Source organism: Neopsephotus bourkii, unplaced genomic scaffold, assembly GCF_033783945.1.
Source record: "Neopsephotus bourkii isolate Nb327-2 ecotype Australia unplaced genomic scaffold, CSIRO-AGI_Nbou_v1 NB_1767, whole genome shotgun sequence".
NCBI classification, from domain to species: Eukaryota; Metazoa; Chordata; class Aves; order Psittaciformes; family Psittacidae; genus Neopsephotus; species Neopsephotus bourkii.
In genome coordinates, this window is record NW_026902241.1 from 7105303 (window position 1) to 7129487 (window position 24185).

At 39.9% G+C, this 24185-nt stretch overlaps 1 protein-coding gene across 9 annotated transcripts in view; it reads left to right on the forward strand.

Moving 5' to 3' along the window:
- Positions 1 to 1238: 1238 nt before the first annotated feature.
- The window catches only part of QKI (QKI, KH domain containing RNA binding), a 155451-nt gene continuing 132504 nt past the window's right edge, over positions 1239 to 24185 (forward strand). For 5 of the 9 annotated variants that reach the window (XR_009729297.1, XM_061378742.1, XM_061378744.1 and 2 more), the window contains exon 1: positions 1239 to 2011. Coding sequence is in view for 8 of the 9 variants with exons in the window: in XM_061378742.1 (XP_061234726.1) it covers positions 1870 to 2011 (142 nt within the window). In the remaining variant the exon portion in view is untranslated. The remainder of the gene's footprint in view (positions 2012 to 24185) is intronic. The other 4 variants (XM_061378746.1, XM_061378748.1, XM_061378750.1 and 1 more) reach the window with 3 other exon arrangements.

Below are 24185 nucleotides of genomic sequence, written 5' to 3' on the forward strand. Positions count from 1 at the left end.
AAAGTGAGAACACCGAGTAGCTGCACGGGGAAGGAGAAATACGTACAAGCAACCGCGTCGCGCTGCTTTGCTTCCGCGACTACAGTGGATGGAGCGCGTTAATTTTGGTTCTGGTTGCCGGATGCTGCTGCTCCCATCACGTCTCCCATCCAAACCCGTCAAACAACCCCCAAACACGACGCTGCCCTGTAAACAAAGAGAGCGCCTAATTTCCTGCTGACGAGGCTCGGGCAGGACGGCAGCGCCGCGACCGGCACCCGGATCTGACACTGGCTGCCCGACTGGGGCACTGGGAACCACCGTCGTTGCTCCGGGGTCGGGCGTACAGCTGAGCAGCCACCACCGCCTGCGGTAATCCTCCACCCCCGGCGGCGGCCAACCCCCAGCCCACTCTATGCCTCTCTGTATCAAAGCCTGTCATTAAGCCGCTCCCGCAGCACACGGGCTCGGCCCGACAAGACAGCGGAGAAACGAATAGTCTGTCACCTCCGCTTCCCCTCACCCTCCCGCCGAAACCTACCCAAATCCCCCAATCCCGCAGCCCCGCTACTGACTACGAACCGCTCCTGGCACCACCCCGCCCGCAAGCGCATGCGCATCTCCGCCAGCACCACCAAACCCACCCTGCCGCGCGACACCGCGGCCCCGTTGTAAACAGGAGGCACACAGGCGCGCGCGTCCTCCCGCCTCGGTGAGGCTGTCCCCGCCCCCTTGGGGAAGATCACGTGACCCGGCACAACCGCCCCCCTCCCCCCCCCGCCTCTGGCTTGGAGTAGGTGAAGCAGCACGACTTTGTTTAGAAGAGTTCTGTGTGTGCGCCGTGCGTCTGCGCGGCGGCGGCGGCGGTGGGTGGAGGCGCGCGGGAGCCGCACACGACGCTGCGCGGCTGCGCCGCCTGTCCGCGCGCAGACGCTCGGAACGGGGAGTGGTCGGCGGGGAGTAGGGGGTGGGGGGGGGCGGACGACCGCGAAGGAAGGTGGGAGAGAAGAGATAAAGGCCCTTTGGGCCTTACGGTGTGTCCCCCCCCCCGCCGCGTTGCCGACCCAGGCCCCCGGAGCGGAGAGGGAGTGACCATTGGCTCCGCCAAGCGGCGCTGCCGCCGCCACCGAGTAACGTTTGCCCCGCCCCGGGCCCGCCCCCGCCACGTCCCCGCCCCTCCTGCCGCCGCCGCCGCTGCTGCTGCTGGCAGCGCAGCCTGAACTGAAGCGAACTCCGAAGCGAACTGAGGAGAAGTGAGGAGGCGGCGGCAGGGCTGAGACTCACCAGCCACAGGCGGCGGCGGGAGGGCGGGCGGGCGCGAGGCGGAGCGGAGGACACGCCAGGCGCAGCGCGGCGGCAACAACAGCGGCGGCGGCGGCAACAGCGGAGAGATACCGGCGGCGGCTCCTTGGAAGCGGCAGCAGCGCCCGCCCGCCCCACTCGTCCCTTCCCTCACCCGCCGCGGAGACAGGGGGCAGCGCGGAGAGGAGAAGCCGGGCTCGGCGTGTGTGTGCGCGGGAGGAGGCGGAGGGGGGACACACCGAGGACTGCGCCGGCCGAGGGCGCACGGAGCAGGGAAGCAGCGGCGGCAGCACCGAGAGGCGGCGGCGGGTCCTTGTGCCCCGGCGAGGAGGGCGCAGCCCGCACGGGCTTTTCTATCGAGTTTCCTCTTTTTTTTTCATTCCCTCGGACTCGGCGTCGGGGCTGCGTTTGTCTCCGGATTTGAATCCTCCTCCTCCTCCTCCTTCCTCGGGGAAGCTCCCCTCCCCGCCCCCTCCCCTCCCCCACCGCCTCCCCGCCCGCCCGGATCCAGCCGGGCGCCCCGTGCCGCGGTCGCGTTGCTCGGCGGAGCTGCTGCGGGCGCTCGCCGTCTCTGCGCGGGCTTGGAATATGGTTGGGGAAATGGAAACCAAGGAGAAGCCGAAGCCGAGCCCCGATTACCTGATGCAGCTGATGAACGACAAGAAGCTGATGAGCAGCCTCCCCAACTTCTGCGGGATCTTCAACCACCTCGAGAGGCTGCTGGACGAAGGTAAAAGCGCTCGCCTGGCCGTCCCCTCCCCCGCTCCGCCGCCCGGCCCTGCCTCCCCCCCGCCCCGGGCCTCCGCGCCGCTCCCGGGATCCCGCTCGGCACCCGGCCCCAGCCGGGCGGCTGGGGGGAGCCCGGGGCCTGTTTCGCTCTCCCCGCTGCTCTCCGCACGCTCTGGCCTCGCACCCCGCTCTCCCCCCGCCCCCCGGGTTGGGGAGCTTAAAACAAAGGGGAAGTGTGGGTTCTCCCCGCCCTGGCTGCTGCCGTGTGGTGCCGGGGGACTCGCTGAACGGGTTGGAAGGGAAGAGGCAGCCCTGGCCGCACGGCTCCCCACGATCCCGGGGTGTGGGGAGGGTGCTCCCCCTTTTTTGTTTTCTCCCCTTCTCCGCACCCTTTCCTAAAACCGGGGGAAGGGTAACTACGGAGCGGAGGGGAGGGAGCGAGGAGAGGAGCTCAGGAATGCGCTCTGGGGGAAGGCAGGGAGGAGGGGAAAGGCTGGCTGGCGGGTAGAGGGGTCCTGCGCGGAGCCCCTCGGGGAGCGGCCCGCGGCCCGGGCGGGGGGAAGGGGGGGGGGCGCGGGAGAGTGTTTGGTTTCGAGATTTGGCTGTTCTGGAAGCTGCTTGAACTTGAATGACTAAGACGGAGGGGGCTGAGCTCTTTCTTCAACTCCAGCTTTACCCCACCCCAAAGTGGCCACAAACTAATTATAATTTCCCTATATTGCAAGGGAAGCGAACAAATCCGTCTTTCAGCTATCCTTACCTTTTAAAGAAACTAACTTGAAAGACTCCTACGTGTGACTTTAGTGAAGGGAAAAAAAAAAACAAAAATTACGAAATTGACTCGTCTGCTCCTGCCAAACGTCCGCCGCCCCCCCCAGCCCCGCTACCGGCGAGGGGCCGTTCCGGCGGGCTGACACCACCCCCAACCCTTTTTTTTTCCCCTAAAGAGCTCCCAGTAAGTTGTAGTTTTACAAGTAAATAATTGCAGTTTAGAAAAAAAAAAAGAAAGTATATGCTGGGAACTTTGTCCCATATGTCTTCTCATTACAGTACTGGAGTTAAAAATCTGTGTTAAAAATCAAGCGATACACTTATTCTCAGTAATTTAAAATCTGCTTTATGCTTGGGTTCACAGGTTTGTTTTTAAAAGCATTTCATTTCTTACCACCTTAAGGAAAGTTAGAGGCACTTGTTTGTTTAATCGTATTGGTAGCGTTGTAGAATATGGTAAAGCTGTAAATTATTTACGTAGCTTCAACTTGTTTGGAATCTTAGCATGAAATACTGAATTCTGAGATTTCACGTTAGGATTCTTGTTTGGACGTATTCTTTCTCGCTAAAAGAAGTTTGGGAAGTTGTTGACCTCAGAAGATGAAAGAGCTGGTTTTATTTGGTAGAACAACTCCCCACCCTCTCCCAACACTGTAAAAGTGAGATAGTGACTGTAGTACAACAGAAAATAGTGTATCAAGAAAATGCTGCCTTCAGAAATACATGATAGAAGAGTAAAAAAAGCCCAGTGAAGAATACTGAAAGATGGACTGTGGGAAGAGACATAATGGGAGATTCTATTTTTATAATCAAGACTTGTGGTGAAATTTGAAATCGTATTGGAGCAAATACGGATGTGAAAAGTAACACTAATGTTCTCGGTCACCACAGCAAACACCCTCTTCAGGATAGTTAGATTTACAATAAATATCAAGAAGAAACTTGACTGAGAAGACTCCTTTTAACATGTTATGAGCCTTCCAGAGGCTTAATGTTGGATTTTTAGATTCCTGAATCTCTTCAACTTACTGTATTTGGCCAGAGGAGGCCTGAAACTTTTTTTTTGTGTGTGTGTGTGTATGTTGGAGAACAAAAGAAAGAAAAAATATCTTCCCCATATGAAAAAGACACTGAAAAAAGAACGTCTGAAATCCCCACAGCATTTGGTATATTTTTAAATACTGAAAGCTCTGGAAGTACGTTTTGTGAAGTATTGAAGTTCCAAAATGGAAGCTGTTGAGACTTGCTGAAAAAGTTTAAGGATTGTGTTGGAGCTATTCTTTGTGCACTTTAAAACAAAGATAAAATACATTCTGTGTTGCTAATAGTCTCAGGAAGAAGTCTGCTATCCCTTTAAGCTTTTCTGCTTTTCCTGTTTACGTTGGCAATTGGGTGGAAGTATTGTGGAGGCAGAAAACTTTTTGGAATGTTGAAAAAAATGTTTCATGCAGATCTGGTAAATTGCTTCAAGACTTCAGAATTTGAACACTAAGGGGCGCCAGTTATTTCTTTTTCTGAGGCGTGAGGCGGGCCTCCGAACACCATTACTGGTTTAAGTAGTGAAATTAACAGATTTAATAGAAGATACCAAAGAATGACAAAATACTTGTGATTTGTGCAAGTATTTGTATTTGCATGGACTTACATATACTGTATGCTTACCAGCAGTATTACAGGGCTGGAATAATCAATAGCAATGAACACTTGAGAAATTGGAACAACTGTTGTTCTCTAAAACACTATCCTGGTTATTAAAGGGGCATCGTGTTAAATACCTTGAACTATATGCTATGCTGACATCCTCTGAGGGGTTCAGCAATAGCAACCTGTAGGTTTGCTAGAGAAGTCTGCAGGATTTGGAATGCTTTAAAGTATAGTATTTAATAGTTTCATCAGTTGTTTTATGGCACCTTTGACAATACCAAATATTAGGGGCATGTGTGTGTATATTTAGATTTATATGATCTAAAAATAGTGTTCCTATGTAGTCTTTGCTCCCTCCCCCTCCCCTTATAATTTGGTTTGCTGTTTCTAGTTTATTCTGTGCTTTAGGTATGTGTTTGGGTTTTTTTTTTCAGTAACTGTACAACCATCTTCCTGAAGATTTTGTTTATGCTTGAGAAGACTAATTACAGTCAGTCTTTGTCTTTCATTTTGTGATGATTGAACTAAAGAAATAAAGTCACAACCCTGAGAATTCAAACAAAATGTGGGATTGCTTTCCCTGCTGGAATGCTAGGCCTTTTTTATTTTTACATGCCAGTATTTAAACAAAACTCAGGTGGGCTTGTGTTGTGATTACTTACTGTATACACCAAGAGACAGAAATGGACCTGTTGGTCTAGATGAACAGTACATCTGATCTAGCTAGGTTTCAGAATGTATATGTACTTCTTTATTCTGTTTCTGGTCTGTCTGTACTACCCAAACACATTTTCCTTTCTGAACTGTATCTTAGTGTTTGGTCATTGAAAATTGTAGTGCTTCTGCCTTACGGCGTTTAGTTTTCAAGATCAGCTTAAATCTGAGAGGTATATGGAAGAAACTTTAAAAAAAAAAACTAAACAACCCTACTTTATAATAAAATATGAAAGTCATAGTTTTGTTTAGGATATAAATATTTTTGCATATGTGTGCTTTCAACTTCTTATGTGTAAATAAGGCTTTTGTGGATTAACAAGGATGTTTAAAGTGCACATCATAATAACTAGGAAGCTGGATTGTTTTTATCAGACTAGTGCAAACCTGTGGGAAGAGAGGGCTCTTCCTGAATGTGGAATAGGCTGTATTTCCTGTAATTGTTTGCACCATCGAATGTGACCTGATTTTTTTTTTTAAGCTTTGGCTTCTCAAGATACTAACTTTTGTGGTTCTAACCTAGATTGCTTTTTTGAACAACTTATATCTTTTAATAATACTTTTTGTGGGATGTGAATTAAGTTGTACCTTTTTTCTTGCGCTATTTTTCAAAATAAATTGGCTATTTCAAACTCCACAATTGCACTGTGATCTACTGAAATAAATAAGGTATTTTGGATTTATTCTTTCAGCAGATCTTGAACAAATAAGCCTGAACCATTAACTGAGATCTGAGTAGTGCAACTTTTATATTTGTATTTTGTTTTCTTGAACCTGTAAGTGATTAGAATCATACATTCCAATCTTGTATGTTATTGGAATGTACACAGATCAAATTTGTAGTCTGAACTTCTCTTAGATAAGGTTTTGATGCAGGCTTTTGTAGGAACTAATTTTTCCTCTGTAAACCGTATCTCTACGGTTTCTTCCTCCTGTCAAACTTGTGTTGAAGCTGACTTAAAGTGAGTCTACCTTTAACGTGAATTAAGCCTTGCATATAACTGTTGGAGGTAGATCTGATTTTGTGACAAATAGGCTGACTCTTTCTGACTAGCAGTTACAACAAAGCTAGCTGTAAAAACATCCAGGTAGGGATTAAGTAGGATAATTTTTTCTTGGGCGTTCCGCTCTCTGCTGTGCTCACTGAGAAAAGTGCGTGTGAACATGCAGAACCCAGTGACCAAAACTGCAGTTTTCTTGTCAGTCTTGCTGTCTAAACCAAAATGTCTGCGTAAGTTAGGACTGAAGAGCTGTGTTCTGGTCATGTAAATAACTTCTCAGGGAGAAGTTACTTTTGTACATGACCTTATTGTTTGTGATTATGTAAATGTAGCTGATGCTTAGCTAGTGTTTTGCTGACTTGTCAGATTTTGTGAAGGGGCATTGGCCACATTAGCATGTTTGGTTTTCAGTTGTATCAGATATTGCAATAAAACCCCATTATTTCATTGCAAACTGTGCCTCCTAATGCAGAGTTAGGAGATGAGTATTATTTAGGATGAAGGCCTTATGATATGTGCTTGCCCAGGGTCTTAAACTGATTTTAAACTTTGAGTTGTAATGTTAAAATTGCACAACACAGTGTGTGACAAGAGCATTGAGTATTTCTTGTGTGCTTTGAATATGATTCTTTAGTCCTCTCTACATCTTAATGTCTGAGGCATTTTTCTGATTTATAGCTGTCTCGTAAAAATGAGGGTGTAAAGCTTCTAGAACTGAAGTGTTTGAAAACTTCATAAGAATTGTTCTGAGGTGTGGGTGGGTTTTATTTGTAATTCATTGGGAGCCTCTTAAAAACATCAAACCAGAAGTTCCATTGCACTCAAGAAAAAGTTTGGGTTTTTTAATCTTGTGGAATAATATTCAAAACTTCCCCCTCACCCCAAGCATTTCAGATCTTTTTAAAAGAAATTATTTTTGGAGCTGTATCTGTGTATTTATGGGATTGCAGTCACCTGGCATGTAACTTTAAAAGATGGGCATTGTTTTGACTAAGAAAAGTTTTAAGTTAGTAAAACAGTTATTTTAAGCTCATGTTTTGAAAGCAGTTTCTTCACTGTTTCTTGCCAATAATTATTAAAATGTCCAACGTTAATTCTTTCTTTTTCTTTTTTTTTTTTTTTTGAATTTGTTACCATTTTTGTTAAGAGTTACTGGTTCTGTAAGGCTGGAACTGAGTTGCATTTTCCTCACCTGAAATGCTTTGGAGTAGTTTCCAGTGTAACTAGTGTTGTATAAAAATATCTTGCTATGGTTAGAAACAACTGACCAGGTGGTGATTAGATTAGGGAGTGGCTCATGGTGCTTTCCCAACACATGAAGGAACAGCTAAAGGTATGTAGGTTAATATTACAAAAAAAATCCACCCAGCCTCTGACAACTGAGAGAATATTTTTTTAAGTGAGCACTTAGAATGTCTTAATTATTAAAATTAAGTTTACACTCATCAAAGGAGAAGAGGCCAAGTTAAGAAATATGCCAGGTGTTGGGTGAGTGCTGTGTGTGTGTGAGAAGGCTGGACATTAAATGAATGGTTACTTTTGTAGTTCAGTAACGTTTTTGATCAGGTTGTCTATTTCAGTACTTAAATTAAAACTCTTCTTCTGAGTGTACTAAACAATGCCAACTCCAGAGTGGGATACTTACAAGTATATGAGTTGTTTAGACCTCAGTAGAAAAGCAGGTAGATTTGGATTGTCTTTAATTAGTCTGTAACCTTAAAATGCTGTCCTTTTTTGAGAATGCATACTGATGTAGATATCCTATTAATTAGATGTATTATCAGATGCTGATATGATACATATTCTCTGGCTGACAGGATAGACCTGTGTTAGTGTTAATTACCTGACCATCCTGACAGACTGATGGAAGTACAAGAGTCTGCCATGGAGATCCATGGTTTATCTTCCACTGCTTTTATGGAATGTCAGGGGACTGGGAGTGGGGGTGGCGTGGGTGGGGTTGAGAGACAGGGGAAACTCCTTGCCAGGGAAGCTGTGAAGTAATGAAATGCCCTCGCTGGCTGACCCTTGTCTTTATTGAGACATAACTCACAACTTCTCTTGCGGGCTGTGTGGATTTTCTGTATTGATTTTAATCAAAATGTGTACTATGAAAATATTCTGTTGATTTTGGCATTTTATTGAAATTTAATAGCCCATTGCTAAGAAAACTAGTAGGAACAGTAAAACTGCAGCTGTATTTGATCTCGTTTAATGTGACTGGTTAGGTCAGTAAAAGTACTACGTAAGATAAGTCTGTGCTATGTAGCCAGGATCAAGGTCTGCGGAGGACATTAGACCTTCTGTTTGAATACTGAAACATGATGGCTGTAATGTTTATAATCCAGATTAGATCCCTTTGCTCTGGCGAGACAAAGGATTGGGTTGCTGATAGTTAAGCAACATTACATTTCTACTTTTGGCTTGAAAATACGCCATGCTACTTGTGCAGTGCAGTTAAAGTAATTTCTGGTTTTGGGTTTCTTCTGGTTGTTTTTCTTGGAAATGTTTAATAGAAGTGGAGTTAGCTTTTCAATAGCAGAACTTAGATTTTGGAGACAATTTATGCTTGAATGAGCAAAGCAGTCTTGACAGCTTTAAAAAGAAATAATACCCAGCTTCATTAGTAGCGCTGCCCCTCCAACAGTGTTGTTACAGTTCCCATTAGAAAGGTGTCTGTTGCAGGCTAGTTGGGTGTCTGAGAAAGACAGGATATAGTGCAAGTTAAAGTGCTTCTATTCAGGCACTTGGGTTACTAAACCTCTACTGTCTGGAGCCCAAACTTGGAAGTTGAGGCTTTAATATTCTGAGGTTATTTTAGTAGGTGTTAGTGCTTGGAATGAGTGTGGTAATGCTAACTTTTTTTTTTTTTTTTTTAATTTATTATTACTATTTTATTATCATGGTTTAAAATACAGAGTATAATTTGAAAAGGCATTTTCAATTACTTTTCATTTAGGCATTGATTTTTTTTTTTATTTTTAAATATCTGGTATCAAAAGGGAAAATTTTGCTTCTTAGTTCATTGTAAAAAAAAAAACACCAAACAAACCAACCCTTTTTGTGAAGGGAAATGGAAATAGATAGCTATTAATGGGCTTTCTTTTAGTGTTTTTGGTGGTGTGTAGTTGATTTAGTAGCACACTGGAAGCTGATTTTTTGAGTTTATATTTTTGACTGCACCTGAATACTTGTACTTTATGCTGTAGTAGGTTAGAGAAGATTTTCTGTGCTTTCAGCACAGGCTGTTCTAGGGCATTGTTTAGATATTTGATAACTTCATTGCAATGCTCCAGGATGTGCCTGGGTGGGAAGGCCCTCAGCATATTAGTATTTTATAAATCATGAAGAAATTTGTGTGATAACTGGCTGACATCTGAGCATATTGGTAGTTGGGGTAGGTAACACTTTTAATGGTATGTAACCTTATAAATGTTTACAGTTCTTTAAGACTTGATTTGAAAGGGAAAAGAAGTCCCAGCATGACAAACAGTTAAAATCTTGATACTTTGCTGAGAAGTTAGTGTAGTTCTGAGGGGTCAGAATCATCAGAATCGTGCTGATGTTGGAGCAGAGGCAGGGGAGGATAATAGAGCATTTTATACTCTTATCCAGTGGATCAGTTACTGGCTTAAAAGGTCAGCTGATATTCTAGGCTGGTCAGGGTTTTTTTGAGTTTGTGTGGTGCTGGCTTACTTTTCAGGCAGATCAGGGCTGTGATTGAGCTCGGGTATGTGATCTCAGAGTAGTTGTGTGGTGCAGTGGCTGAAGTGGCTTGATACCAAGGATGTAAAGCAGAGCCTTGGGCAGAGAGTTACATTTGCTTAAACATTTACTTTAAAATCCGAAACTCCCAATTGCTGTCAACTGATTGTGCATCTGGTCCATTCAGAATTTTAAGGATGTGACTATTTTCAGACTAGCTGACACTAGATGGAAGCCAGACTTTGCTGAATTCTTTGAATCCTTCAGCTGCTGAAATAATGAACCTTCTTGTTCTAATTCAAATTACAGAACTATTTTGGAAATCTCTGTAACCATTATATGGTTGAAATGTCCTGTCCTAATGCAGTATGTTTTCTTCATTAGTGTCTAGGAGATGGAATAAACCTAAATCTTAAAAAGTAAGCAACAGATCTGTCTAGCACAAGTATTAATAAAAACACAATGTTCTGGTTCATATATTTAAATGGCAACTAAAACATTCAGCTGATGTTGCATAATGCTTCCATGTATTTATCAGACTTCAAAGCAGTAGCAAATCAGTTAATGTTGTCTTTAATGCAGCTTAATCTAATAACCTGCAAATGATTATATCAAAAGTTAGTGCATAATTTTCAATATTTTTACATGAAGAGTAAACCAAGCTGGCCCTCTTTGCCGTGGAATACCTTCGGTTTCATTGCAGGAATGGGGAGGAGCAGAACACAAGGGAAAATTCTCTGACCTGGTGCTGTTTGCTTTTGGGAGCGGTGCTGCTAATCTGTGCATGCTCCTTTTAGTTACTTTCAGTTTACCTTGTTTTGAAGGGGTACCACCTGCATCACTAAATCAGAAATTACCAGAAAGGTGGTTGGTTTTTTTTTTCAAAGTCTTCTCAAAGTGTTGTGATCTCCTCTTCTCCCTCCCCCCGCCAAACTTTCAGTCAGATTTACTGGTTAAATATGACACTGTATAATCTGTTGACAAGTGTGTTCTCTTACAGTTGGTTTGTGTGTTAAAGTTGAAGGTTAAAATGCTGTAATAGGCCCAGCTGTCTTGTTTAAAGTATGATTTTGCTGTGAAGGTTGCCTGAGCAGTGAGAAGAAGGTGCGTGTTTGATGATGGTAGAGACAAAATTGTTGATAGTTCTTTAATTGCTTAAGTAAGTAACATCTATAAAGATAAATATAGTCAGGCTCATATGCAGTCATCTTACAAGGGAATGACTACTTCTTTAAATCACTCAAGGCTCTTATGGAAATCTTATACTGGCTCTGAATCAATGTGAAGCAAGACTTTATATGGATTCTTTTGTTCTCAATTTTCACATAGTTCTGTCAACTTTGTGCCCAACTAGTAAACAGACTTGAACAAGATCTCGGCCTAGATAAAATGGTAGGGGTCAAAAATGCATTTTAACCAAGATTCTGTCAGGATCACTGATTATATATATGTACATTAAAACATCTTGAGAGGAGAAATGAGACCTGAGCATCTCTCAGGTTTGAACTTAGCAAGGGCAGTTGCTAGAAAGGAGGTATATTTAGGTGTTATAATAACATGTTTACAGAGATTTGGGTCTTATATTTTGAAATTTCTTGCAGTGTTTTTGTGTTCATTCTCTATAGTTAAATTTTCCTTTAGTGACAGGACGAACAATCTGTTGGGAAAAAAAATCTGGAGCAAACATTATCTAAAGATGAAACCCAACTTGGAAGAAAAAAAGTGGCTTTCTTGAGAAAAGCTTATTAAGCTTATGGACTTAAAGAACTTTTCTTTAGAGACCTGTGACATTTAGGAAATCTACTGGTATTTTGAGGAGCAGGAAGGTAAAAGCTTCACTATATCAACTTAATGTAGGGTTAATTGAGGTTAAATTCTGTATGGATCAAAAGTACTTCCAATTTCTAATAATTCACATGTAGCTTCCAGGGAAGCAAGGTGTTGTGCGGGAGCTCTGTCTGTAGGTAATGGGGTACATAAACCTACTGCCTATTGATTTAGTAACTGTATTTCATTCATAACTATTCATGAGGAATCTTGTTGGTTCCAAATGGGAGGTTTAATGCACACTGAGGGCACTTGGTAGTGCCGAGTTTTAATACTGTTAAATGTCTTCAAAAAGGTATTCCTGCAGCAGCCTCGGATTAACATAGGATGAATAACAGAGCAGTTAATCAACTAGGCTGCTCTGAAGAGTGTCAGCAAGAAAGCTGATGATGATGAATTGGAGTGAAATGGATGCTGTGCTAGATGGCCACCACAGCTAATGTTGGAGTGTTGAGGGATGGCAGTTGGTATTTAGGTGTATGCTGGATAATTAAGTGAGGAGGGACTGCATTCCTTTGCTTGTTTAAGTAGAAAAGAAACACTATTTCTACAGTTCAAGAAGGTTACTAAATTCAGCTTAAAATGACAGATGGACAACTGATTTGTACTTTACTAAAAAAGCTGTATGAATCTTTAGGACTGGTAATGTGAGTTACATTTTGAAGACGGACTCCAAAACTCCCCTTGATGTTTTCAAGTCTTTTTTGACAATAAAAATTTGGATAACCTAACTTTGAGGCAGATTTAGTTTATTCTGAACTTAATTTCTCTTCAGGGTTTATGCTACCTTTCTTAGAGGTCACAGTTTTCGGTTACTTCAGCTACTGGTTACTTTTTCTTTTCCAGGATAAAGAGGATTATTGTAAATTTGAGGTGGCTAAACCAGAAGTAGTACTGCCTTTGGTTTTTTTTTTATCAGTGTAGTAGCTTAAGTGGTTTTTGCCATGTGCACAGGTCTTTCTAATTCTACTTCAAATGTTTTGTGCTAGAATTGTTCTTGACCACTCATTGTTATTTCAAGTTGTTGAACACTTGGAACAGTTTAAAGCATTAACATTCCAAGTTCATTACTTTGCAGGGGCTGTTTGGATTTTTTTTTTCTGACTACTTACCATAGGGAAATAAACTTACATATGCAGGCTAGAGTATATGTACAGGCTTTTTCAGCCCTGAGCAGAAAGTAGTCGTAACTAGTATAGTGCAATGGTATGCTATAGTATAAATTGCTACACAGATCAAACTAATTTTTAGTGCATTTTTTTTTCTCTTCTGGATTAAGTAGTTTAGTGGCTGAAAGTTTTGCATGATTGGTAATAACTAAAATATGTTCTTGAATAATTAGAAGGGTATTGCGTTCTGTTCCTTCATACTTTTGTTGTGCGCTCTTAGGTTTGAATTTCAGATACAGAGGCAAGATGCTAGTAAAGCACTAACACTCAAGGATCTTTTTTTCCTAGTCTAACTGAGGATTAGTAGTTTCTTGTAGTATGTAACATATATAATTAAAATGCAGCTTATGCTGCTACTAACGTTTTTTTTTTGCTTGGAAGGTAAAGGAATGAATATGGCTAGTAATGAAACCTGGATAGTTTCCAGGGTAATTAAGCTGATTAATCAAACAATGCCACAAGTATGGGTGTAAATACTATGCATTTATCAATATGGGATAAACTTAACACAAAAGACACAAAAGAACACATTGTGTAACTACAAAAATTGTATTATATGTTGATCTTGAAACTGGTAAATTATGTGAAAGGAGCAGAAGAATTGGAATACATTTTATTTAACTGAAATGCATTTCTGCTCTGAAAATGTTTCCAATTCACAAAAATAATAAATCGTTAGCCTTCAAACTTCAAGAGGTTGCACACCACGCTTGATTTAGGAGAGGAGAATGGTGCTGAGATACAAAGGTGTAATTTCTCCCTTATTTTCTTTTGCGGTAGTGCTACTAGTTAATGCCTCTTTCCTACAGTAGTAGGAAGATGATACCCACACCTAGTTATGAATGTTGTCTCTGTGGGCAAGATTTAATATAACCAGAAATAATGGTGGTTTTTTTAATGTAGTTCTGAGAAAAGCTGTCGTAGTGTGAGGTCCAGAGTAGCTTGTCATCTGGTTAGAAACATCATTTTGGCATAACATTTTCTTAGGCTGAGAGGTGGAGATACTTTACATTGAAGTTCATGTTTGTACAATCTAATGAAAATTTCCTCTGCATGTACTGTCTTTTTTGAACTTAATCTATAGCTTTTTCCTCATGCTTGTCACACTGAGCTGCCCCAGCCATTCCCTGTAGCAGCCTTTTTTGACATAGCAAAGAATTACAAAGCAGGTGCATTTCATTTTGCAACACCAGCAGTGAAACTGTGCATTCACTTGCACAAAAAGTAACGTCAGAGATTTTCTTCCTAAATGTAACTCTTAAGGGTTTATATTTTGATGTTGCATGAAAACAAGATAGTGTTTGATGTGAGACCTCTGAGACAATGCTCTTCTCTGAAGTAGACTACGTCTTTTTTGTTTGCAAGGTAAATGGAGTTAAGTGAAAAACAATATGAGTTACCAGAATCGTAATTTTCCATCTGTGATTTGCAGACCCAGGGCATGTGAAGAGTTGCTGAAGATAACAAAGAAAAAGGAAGTCTGTAGTTGGGAAGATTTAAATAGGTTACACGGAGCCTTCATTTCACCGCTTTTGGTAACTTTTTTTTTAGTTTGTAAGTGGAAAACATTGAAGACCCAATTAAGGGGCGTTTTCATGCTAGCAGTTGTCCTTGTCTGTAAGCCACAGTAAAATTTTGAAACAAACTTCACAGGCATAATGAAAATTAATTGCTTTCACCATTATGTAAATTAAAACTTGTTTCACCTACCTGCATTTATTCTGTTCTTAGGACTTCCTGCTATTACATATTTACTGAACTAGTAAGTATGACGTTTTCCCCACGTGAGATGTAGAGAATCTAATTGTATTTATCTATAGAGTCCGGTTTGCAGCACGGGAACGCCAAAACATTAAGATGTTAATTGTCAAGAGTTAGGTATAAGAGAGAAAACTTACTAAATTCTAGTTTGGTATGCTGTTGTAGAATGATTTCAGTAGTAAACTGTCCTTAAGGGCATCGGTAGCTTTCAATTTTAATTCCATTAAAATAGCCACACTGTTGTGGTTCATGAATAAGGGTATTAAAACAAGTTCCAGATGCTCAAGTACCTCTAGCTGTAAGTATTTCAGGAAGTGTGTTTTCTCCAGATTTTCTCTCCTTCCCTGATAGACAGCTGTGTGAGCTGAAAGTACCTGTTGTTTGGTGTTAGTGATAAACGAACTTGGAAAAAAGAAGAATGTAGCTTATAACATAGTGGTCCAGTGCAGATCCTGCCTATGTAGTAAATTTATTCTTTAAATTGATCCTGAATAGGAAGTCTTAGTTCATAAGATCTTTTCTGGTGGATTTAACAGATGGAACTAGTGTTATTCAAATCTATATTGGCTTAGAAGCTTATAAAATTGGGTTAAAAATATTACATTGATTTATAGTTAGTATTTAGTTTTTAAATAGTGGATGTTTAATTTGTATGGTGGGTTGCGCTTCTTCAAATTGTTAGTTTATTCCTAAAAGAGACTGCTCTTAAACTCTGAATTTGCCAGCTAAAGAGAAAATTGATTCTGTAGCTTCTTCGTGAAAACTTATATTAATATCTCCAACGTGTTAGTTCTGTGGATAGCAGAGATCTTAACTACCAGACTGATAAAGTAAATACTAGTTTTGTTTTAATATACTCTCTCTGTTTCTGCCATGTGTGTAGATAAATGTGGATGCACTCTTTCTCCCACCCCCACTTCCCCCTCTGCTCCCCTTTTCTTTCTCTTGTAGCAATGATACTACTTAATACTTCTTTCTTAAAGTAATAGGCAGATGTTGCCTACTTATGAATGTTGTCTCTATGGACACCATTTAATATGTTTAGAAATAATGTTTTTTTCTGATATAATTAAATGTATGCTTTTAATATAATAAAAGTATATATAAGCTGAAGGGGAGGGGGAAGAGTCTACTGTTTCAGGTTTCACTTATATGACAGATTTTAATGTACTCTGATTAACTGAAATGTTCTCTTTATGAATGAAGAATATTCTACTGTCGTCTAGAAATACCTGAGTTGTTATTGTTTACTTTTAAGTATTTTCATTTAAAATAAAACTTTTTGGGTTTAATTATGTAATGAAAAAAAATTTAATTTTGACTGGATAAATGAAATATTTTATTAAAAAGTCTGGTTATCTTAAAATACAATATTGAAAGTCACATGTAGGAACATGGTGGATATTATCATGGCAGGTCATACAAGGAATGTTTTTATGCTAGTTGTTGCCTGTCTTCTGATATTGGTATCATGCAGAGCACTTTAGAGTAAACCACATTTTAGTTGCTTCTACAGATTTTGACAAAACAGTAATCCTTCTCATGGTTTCCTCATGGAGCACTTTTCCTATGAGGAGAGGAAAGGCTGACAGTTGGGCATTTTCAGCCTGGAGAAGGCGGCAACTCCCAGGATACCTTATTGTGGCCTTACAGTTCTTAAAACGGGTCTGTAAGGAAGATGGGGAGAGACTTTTTATCAGGGCCTTTAGTGAAAGGGGGGGGAGTAATGGTTTTAAATTGAAAGAAGTGAGATTGAGGCTGGATGTGAGGAAAAAGTTCTTTACAATGAAAGTGGTAAAATATCTGAAAAGGTTGCCCAGGTCGGTGATAGATGCACATTCCTAGAGCCATTCAAGGCCAGGCTGGGTGTGGTTCTGGGCAACCTGACCTAATTAAAGGTGTCCCTGCTTATTGCAGGGGGTGTTGGTCTAGATGACCTTTCAAGGTCCATTCCAACCCAGACTATTCTATCATTCTGTGGTTTTAGTTAGAAAAGGTCGGACCTCAGCTTTTGCTGTAGTGGCAGGAGGTAAACACTGATGCTGCATTATCTTATCTAGCTGATAATTTCATCTAATAGCCCCGGAACTTGGTGTGCCAGTTGTTAAATGCACTGGGCTGTGAAGTACAGCTTGCAAATACCAAGCTATTGTTTTTCAGTAGAGTTGAAAAAATAGCTTTCTATGCTGCATTGCAGTGGAAACCAATTAATTAATGTTACAAGATGCCATTTTTTTATTGCCAAAAGGAAGTTTCTAGTATTATTCTGCAATAGAAAGGAATATTTTGCAGTTTTGGTTTAAATTTAATTTTATAGATATATAGGCTAAGGAGCCTTTGGTGTTTTAACTTCATTTTTTTAAGTTTGTCTATGAAATGGCTTTTTAGATTATTTCTCTTAATTTACAGTACTGCTACTGCCATGCAGTATGTCCTTTTTATTAGTCATTGATGTCTAGATGGCACTTCCATTTTATTTCATGTGACCCATCTGAGGAGATGCATGGTAAAACAGGTTTTTCTTATGTTTTAAGAAAGAACAAAATTACTACCATTTCTAATTGTTTCTTCACTTATGTGGCCATGCAGAGCTAAGTGATTTCAGAAAATACCACAGAGTAGCTGAATATTGACATACTGTTTGCTTATCTGATAAAGTATTTTTGAAAAACTCTGTGAGAGAAACACACCTTTTTATATGCAGCATTAATGAATACAACTGAGTAATACTTCAATAAGCTAATATGTGTAATTAAATCATACTGTACATATGGATTGGTTACCTCTAATACGATTTGGTTACCTTTCAGTGTGATGACTACTGCTATTTCACATGCTAAAAGCAGTGTGCATTTGCAGCCCAGAAAGCCAACCGTATCCTGGGCTGCATCAAAAGGAGTGTGGCCAGCAGGTTGAAAGAGGTGATCCTGCCCCTCTACTCTGCTCTCGTGAGACCTTGGCTGGAGTACTGTGTGCAGTTCTGGTGTCCTTAACATAAAAAGGACATGGAACTGTTGGAACAAGTCCAGAGGGCCACAAGAATGATCAGGGAACTGGAGCACCTCCCATATGAAGACAGGCTGAGAATGTTGGGGCTGTTCAGCCTGGAGAAGAGAAGGCTGTGTGGAGACCTCATAGCAGCCTTCCAGTATATGAAGGGGACCTATAGGGATGCTGGGGAGGGACTCTTCATTAGGGACTGTAGTGATAGGACAAGGGGTAACGGGTTAAACCTTAAACAGGGGAAGTTTAGATTGCATATGAGGAGGAAATTCTTTCCTGTTAGGGTGGTGAGGCACTGGAATGGGTTGCCCAGGGAGCTTGTGAATGCTCCATCCCTGGCAGTGTTCAAGGCCAGGTTGGACGAGGCCTTGGGTGATACGGTTTAGAGTGAGGTGTCCCTGCCCATGGCAGGGGGGTTGGAACTTGATGACCTTAAGGTCCTTTCCAACCCTAACTATTCTGTGATTCTAAAATTACATTCTAGTGGGATTTTTTTTTTTTACTAGAATACAATGGGCTTAATATTTTTAATTGATGATTGAGTGATACCTTTCATTTTTAGTGTAATTTGAAGTCTTTTATTTAGTGAAGCACAAGTCAATGTGAATTTAACTCCCGTGCTTCATAGTTTGGCATGGGGTTTTTGGATAGCTCTTGGTGGTGGTAGCTATCACTTTGCTGCTCCATGCTCTGAATAGTGTATTTCTGGTTTTAAGTATTATTTTTTATATTATATCCTACTTAGCTCAGGTAGCATATATAAGAAGCAGCAAAATGAAGATAGATTTTTTTCCTTTTGATTCTTAGCAGACGAAGGCAATAAAACATGTAGAGTAGTTTGCTTGAATTGCATTTGCTGCGTTTGCTTCCATGTGGAGAGACAGCAAATATTCGTATTTGTTGGTTGGGGTGGGGTTTGTTTTTTTTTTTGTTTCTCTACTCCTCCCACCAGTACTTTTTAGGCTTGCCCCCAAACCTCTAGGGGAAAACTAGAGAGATGACAAAAATAAGTGGAAATTTGAAAACAAAGTTTGTGAGTTTGTGGGAAAGAAAGGGACAATTAATATGAAGAGAAAATGTACATTAAAAAAAGTTTTGTAGAGTGCTTATTAAATACAAATGTTTCAAGACCATTTCATATATTTTAGTGAGGAGTACTAGGTGTACGTAAAGTTGTAGTCACTATGAGGAGTGGTTTTACTGTCAGAAATGTTTTGAGCAGTGCAGGTAGACAAGTTTAATGTCCATATACTTGGCTTTAAACTGTTGACTTCTGGAAACACTTAATATAAAAGGTAATGGTGGCTTTTACTGAAAAAGTTGAACTAAAGGTACCACCTGTGAAGAACTTTCTCTGAGATATACCCACTGTTACGGCTTTTTCATGTGAGTGATAGGTCCTTGCATTACACTGGAGACGCTAATGTCTGAATGGATGTGATGGCTGCTTCAGAATGATGCTGCTGTTAGCAGTGAAAAATGTCTTCCTTATGATTCTTGTGCAGCAGGCCATGGAGTGCAGCACATTTTTATAATAAAGGTGATGAATTTAATCGCAAACTGGCAGCCAAATGGAAATTGCAGACCTTGATACTGGGAGAAAATTGCCTATAAAGCAACTCCTGAGAGAGCAGGCTTTAAATTTATCCACCCATTTCGACATTGAGGAGAACATAGGAATTGCAGGGTATTTTGCTTGTTTAGTTCAGATAGATGACACTTCAGTGTTCCTTTATTTAAGAACTAGATACAGTGTTGTGGTGGATTTCTTAAAATAAAAAAAAAAAAATTGACCTTGCTGCTTCAACTTTACATGGTAAGGCTTTTGGAAAAATTCTGTTCCTTTGTTAGCTTGGAATTTACGCCTGCTATAAAGTAACACCTAATATGCATAATTAATTTAAACTTATCAATTGCTTCACAGATTTGCCCTTATGTCAGGTTAAACCCTTATGTGATTTGAGATTTAAAAAAGCATATCCGTGTATTTGAAGGCTGCTTTCACTTTCAGCGTTAAACTGATGTGAGAAGCAGTGCCATAAATGATTTAACTGGTCTTGAAGTCCCACTGGAAGGTAGGATACTTGCTGTAATAGTATGTAACATAAGTTTCTGATAGAGGCACGTAGTTTTTTAAAATTGTACTAACACATTGCAGTAAACAATCCTTTTAATCTCTTATTTTTAGTAGTGTCAAGTGCTGATGTTCTTCCTATATGATAAGTAGGAACTCTCTTTATATATATGATTCCCATAGATGGTGAGTGCTATATTAAAAAAGACAAAGCACTCCTTAGGGAGCTTGCTAAAATGTGATCTACTTACTATCTGTTCATAGAAGCAATTACAAAGAAGTATCTTGAGAAATATATACTTCTGTTGGATACTTCACTAAATATCCTTACTGCAGCGCTTTGAACTGCTCTTTTAGGTGTGTGAGAGGTACTCATCATTCGGGCAGAATTAAGAAAGAATAGCATTGGATTTTGTCACTGTGTTTAGGGTGAAGACAACAGGAATGCTTAATTCCGTGGCAACACATCAACAAAACATTGTGTGGCATTTGAAACAAGCTGGTAGGAATATTCCGTATTTCGTTGGTCCTGTTTCTCCTCTTCAATGAAGTCAGAAGTATGCTCTGTGCTAGAGCATTTGGTTAGAGCTTTTGGTCATGTGGTCCCTAAGGTAAAATTCCCAAAGGTAAAATAGGGCACAGTTGGTGGGCCAAAGGTGTATGAAACAGGAGCTGCTGATTTCTTGCTCTCAATTTAACTTTTTTCTGCTCTTCAGAAGGCAAACTTGCTACCAACCCTAATTGCATTCATATATTTATTTATTATTTTAGTCAAGTAAAGCTTCCAAGAGTTGATATCAGTTATTACCAGAAGGTATAAAGTTTATTAAGTAGCTGTGTGTGAAAATAGTTGAGCCCCATACCCTTTCTGTATGTAGCTAATGAATAGCTTATCCATCTTCCTTTTCTTAAAGTACAGATTTGTAGCAAAATAAAATAAATTGTTGACAGATTCTTAGATGTGTTTCACCATTTTGGATTGTTTATATTTTTTAAAGAAAATGTAGAATAAAATACCTATAGAATATATTCTCTGCATAAATTTCCATACTACTTTCTGTTCACAGGAAAAGCATGGCCTAACTTGAGAAATCTGCAGTTGCATTTATAATCTTCTTTTACGTTATGTTAGTTTTCTGAGACTGCAGTAGATTCAGATGAACACATTAACTGGTCTTCCATGCTTTGTTGTATGAGGGACCACCTTTTCCTTCCAATTCTTGTTTTACTGCATGTAGACATGGTCAGATACATACAGACACCCTGAGTTGGCTTGTGTATCTTTTGCTCCTGTTCAGGTGCCTTTTGTTGCCTTCTGATTGTGTAAGCATTCAGAGGTGCCCATTCAGTTAGGAAAGAGCAAGTACCAAGTCCTTAGTAGTGTTGAAACTGGAATGTGTATGCTGAGTTAACAGCAAAAGATATTACGTCCAACCTGTTTACTGGCAAAAAACTGTACAGGCCCGTTTTTTCTGTGGTTCTTTTAATTATGTTTTAATTATTAATTTTATTAGTGGAAAACCTTGGAAAGAAGCTATGCAAGATTGTGCAGTACTAATTTAGTAGCTTGATGATGCAAAAAAAGATTCCTGTTTGGGAAGGTGTCCTTTTTACTGCCTTTCTGCTAATTCTGGCATTCAGTGAATTGTTCAGGGATCTGTTTCAGCTCAGGAAAGCTGGAAAAAACTAACCAAACAAAAAAAGAGAACTTATGAATAGTCTTTTGCTTCATTAGTGAGTTGAATTGGTTTACTAAGGCAGAGCTGGTGTGAGAGATTGTAAGGAGCTGTGCAGCTGGGAGTGAGAAGATGGTGGTGATTTAATTTCTCAGAAGCAGTGTGCTGTTAAGATTGGTAAATCTGCTTACTCTTCAAAGGAAGGAGAAGCGGTATAGCAGTCCTGAATTTCTGGAGTATTGCTCTTCTGGTGTTCCAGATTTGTTATTTCTTCTGGACTTCTGTGTACAATCTGGTATATGCAGTCTCCTTCATTCAGAGTAGTGAACTTCCTTGTACTGTCATAATTTTTCTCCTTTTTTTTACAGCTTTCTTGAGATCTGTAGTTGTTTTCTGGGATGAGTAGCATGCTGCCTTTTTAGCTATGTGATTATTTGCTTTTGTACATGAGAGCAGGAGTAATTTTGTAACAGCTCACTGTGATAGTTCTTTGGATTTTCCATTTGGCTAGGATTAACCTTATTTTCACTGTTCTCTCTTCTGTTGATTAAATGTCTGTGTAGACTTAAGCTTCTGTGTTGCCATTTATCTTTCCTAAATTTCAGATTAAAAACAAACAAACATGAAAAAACCCAAAAGAATGTAATAGCCTTTTTAAAATGAGTTGCAACTTGTATTCCAAATAGTGGTAAGACATAACAAAACTTCTGGTAGTAACATTTTACTCTCAGTACAATTTATGATTAATGCTCTGCTTTCTTCTAACACTGGTGTAGATCAATTTTCAAGTTAAGTTTTTCCCTACTCACTTTTATTGTTTGTTTGTTTGTTTTGCTCATATCAAAACAGAGCAAATGCCCATAATGGGAAGAGGGGCGGATATTCTAACTTCTTGTCACTATTTCTGAGTGTGTGGGGTGCACTTAACAAGCTTGTATGGTCTATTTCTAGTGGCAGTGATTACATTGACATTTATCCTCTGTAGGTGCATAAAGTCATGTTTGTGGTTTGGTGGTGTTGTATGTATTATATCAAAATGGGTTTCCTTTTTCTCCCTTTTCATCCACTGTGGTCTTCTTTTGTTTCAACAAGGGAAATTGTCTTGGTTTACTTTCTTTTTCATCCTCTCTCATTTTTTAGGTCTCTCTTTGTAACTGGATATATTGCACTGACTACTTCCACCTCATTTTTCTACTTCCCCATACTGATACCTACGCTATAAGCTTTTAGAATTACTTTTTTTTTTCTTGGGGTAAAGTGAGAGATTGTTTATACAGTGCCCGGTACAAGAAGTCTTGATGCTGTTCTAAGCTGCAGTAAAGACACTCAGTATCTTCTGAATTTCTTACTTATTTAAACTTTGATCTGTATTCTGTGCTGCTCGCTTACTCTGTAATGGTAACCATTGTTTTATTTTCAGCATGCTCTGTTTGTTGTATTCCATTATGTTTCTTTAGGGGCCTTAAAATTCATTAATTTTTAAATGTCTTTGTTGTGCTGCTGGGAATGGTGTGGACTTTTTTTTCCTGAATTGCTGCTGTTGAACTGCAGTATAATGTATGAGAGCACATAGTTTTTTTTCATGCAGTTTTATTTCGCATGTAGCATTGGATTTAATCTTACAACTTATGCTCCAGTCCTCCTGAAGAGTGAATCTATTTTAGCATTTCATAGCTTTCATAAGTATTGTTTACTGTAGTCCTACCATTCATAATTTAGAATCAGTTTTGCTTTGATGGTTGAATTTATAAAGCTCTACTTTTGGTTTCTATCTAGCAAATACATATTTTGGCATTTGTCATTAAGGAAAACTTTTAAACAGGGGATCTAATTCCCAAGTTCAGGAATTGTTCTGTGCATCTGTTTGTAGGCCAAAATCTGTTAAATTTGAGAATTAATGTCATCTGAGATATCTTTATGAAAAATGGCAAGTCCAATCTTGTTGTTCGTAGTGTTTCATTGAGATGTTTTAAAAACATCTCCTCCTCCTCCTAATCCTGAACTTTTTTTATCTTTCATGTTCTTAACCAGATATGAAAGTGGTGTTAGGAGCAGGTTATTTCAAAAAGAAAAGATTTTTTTTTTTATTTTTATTTTTTTAGTTTAGTACTGTTTTAAGTATGGCAAAAACCTAAAACATTGAAGTGGGGACTTGAATCAGTAAATTAGACTTGCCTTTAGGTTACTTTTTTTACAAGAATGAAAAATGAAGGGCAGAAAACAGTGTACTTCCCAGTTTTACTGGTCATGGGTGCTTCTTGAAGTGAGCAAAACTCAGTTTACTGAAATCCAGAAACAGAGTAAATTTTAATAAGTTTCATCAATGTCTATGTTATTCACAAGCTTGAAATAATTTGGCAAAGTCCTAGTAAATATTAGTAGTAGTTTGCTTAAATACACCAGTCTGTTATTTTCATTGCAGAATGTGCTTCTATATTGATACTCCCAGTACTGGGAGTTCTGAAGAGGTGTCCAGATATCTAAGGTTTGCTTTTTCTCCTCCATCATGCAATCAGCAATATCTCCCTGCTTCACTTTAATTTTGTTACTGACCTAAAGGGGAAATACTGTAGGTGACAGCAATTTTTCCCCCAAATAGTACCTTTTAAATTTTATCCTTGAGGAGTTGTATTGAGTCATGGCAGTCACTTAGTTAAATGGACTGCAGATCCCCCAATATTTGTGTCCTCATTTGAAGTGCGCAGCTACAATGTGCAGTTCACTGTTAACTTTTTCTTTATTTTGAGAGGAAGCATGACAGTTGATACAAGTGACGTTGCTGCCTTCCAAAGTTGAAAAAAATATACCAACCAAGATCTTTTCAATATGC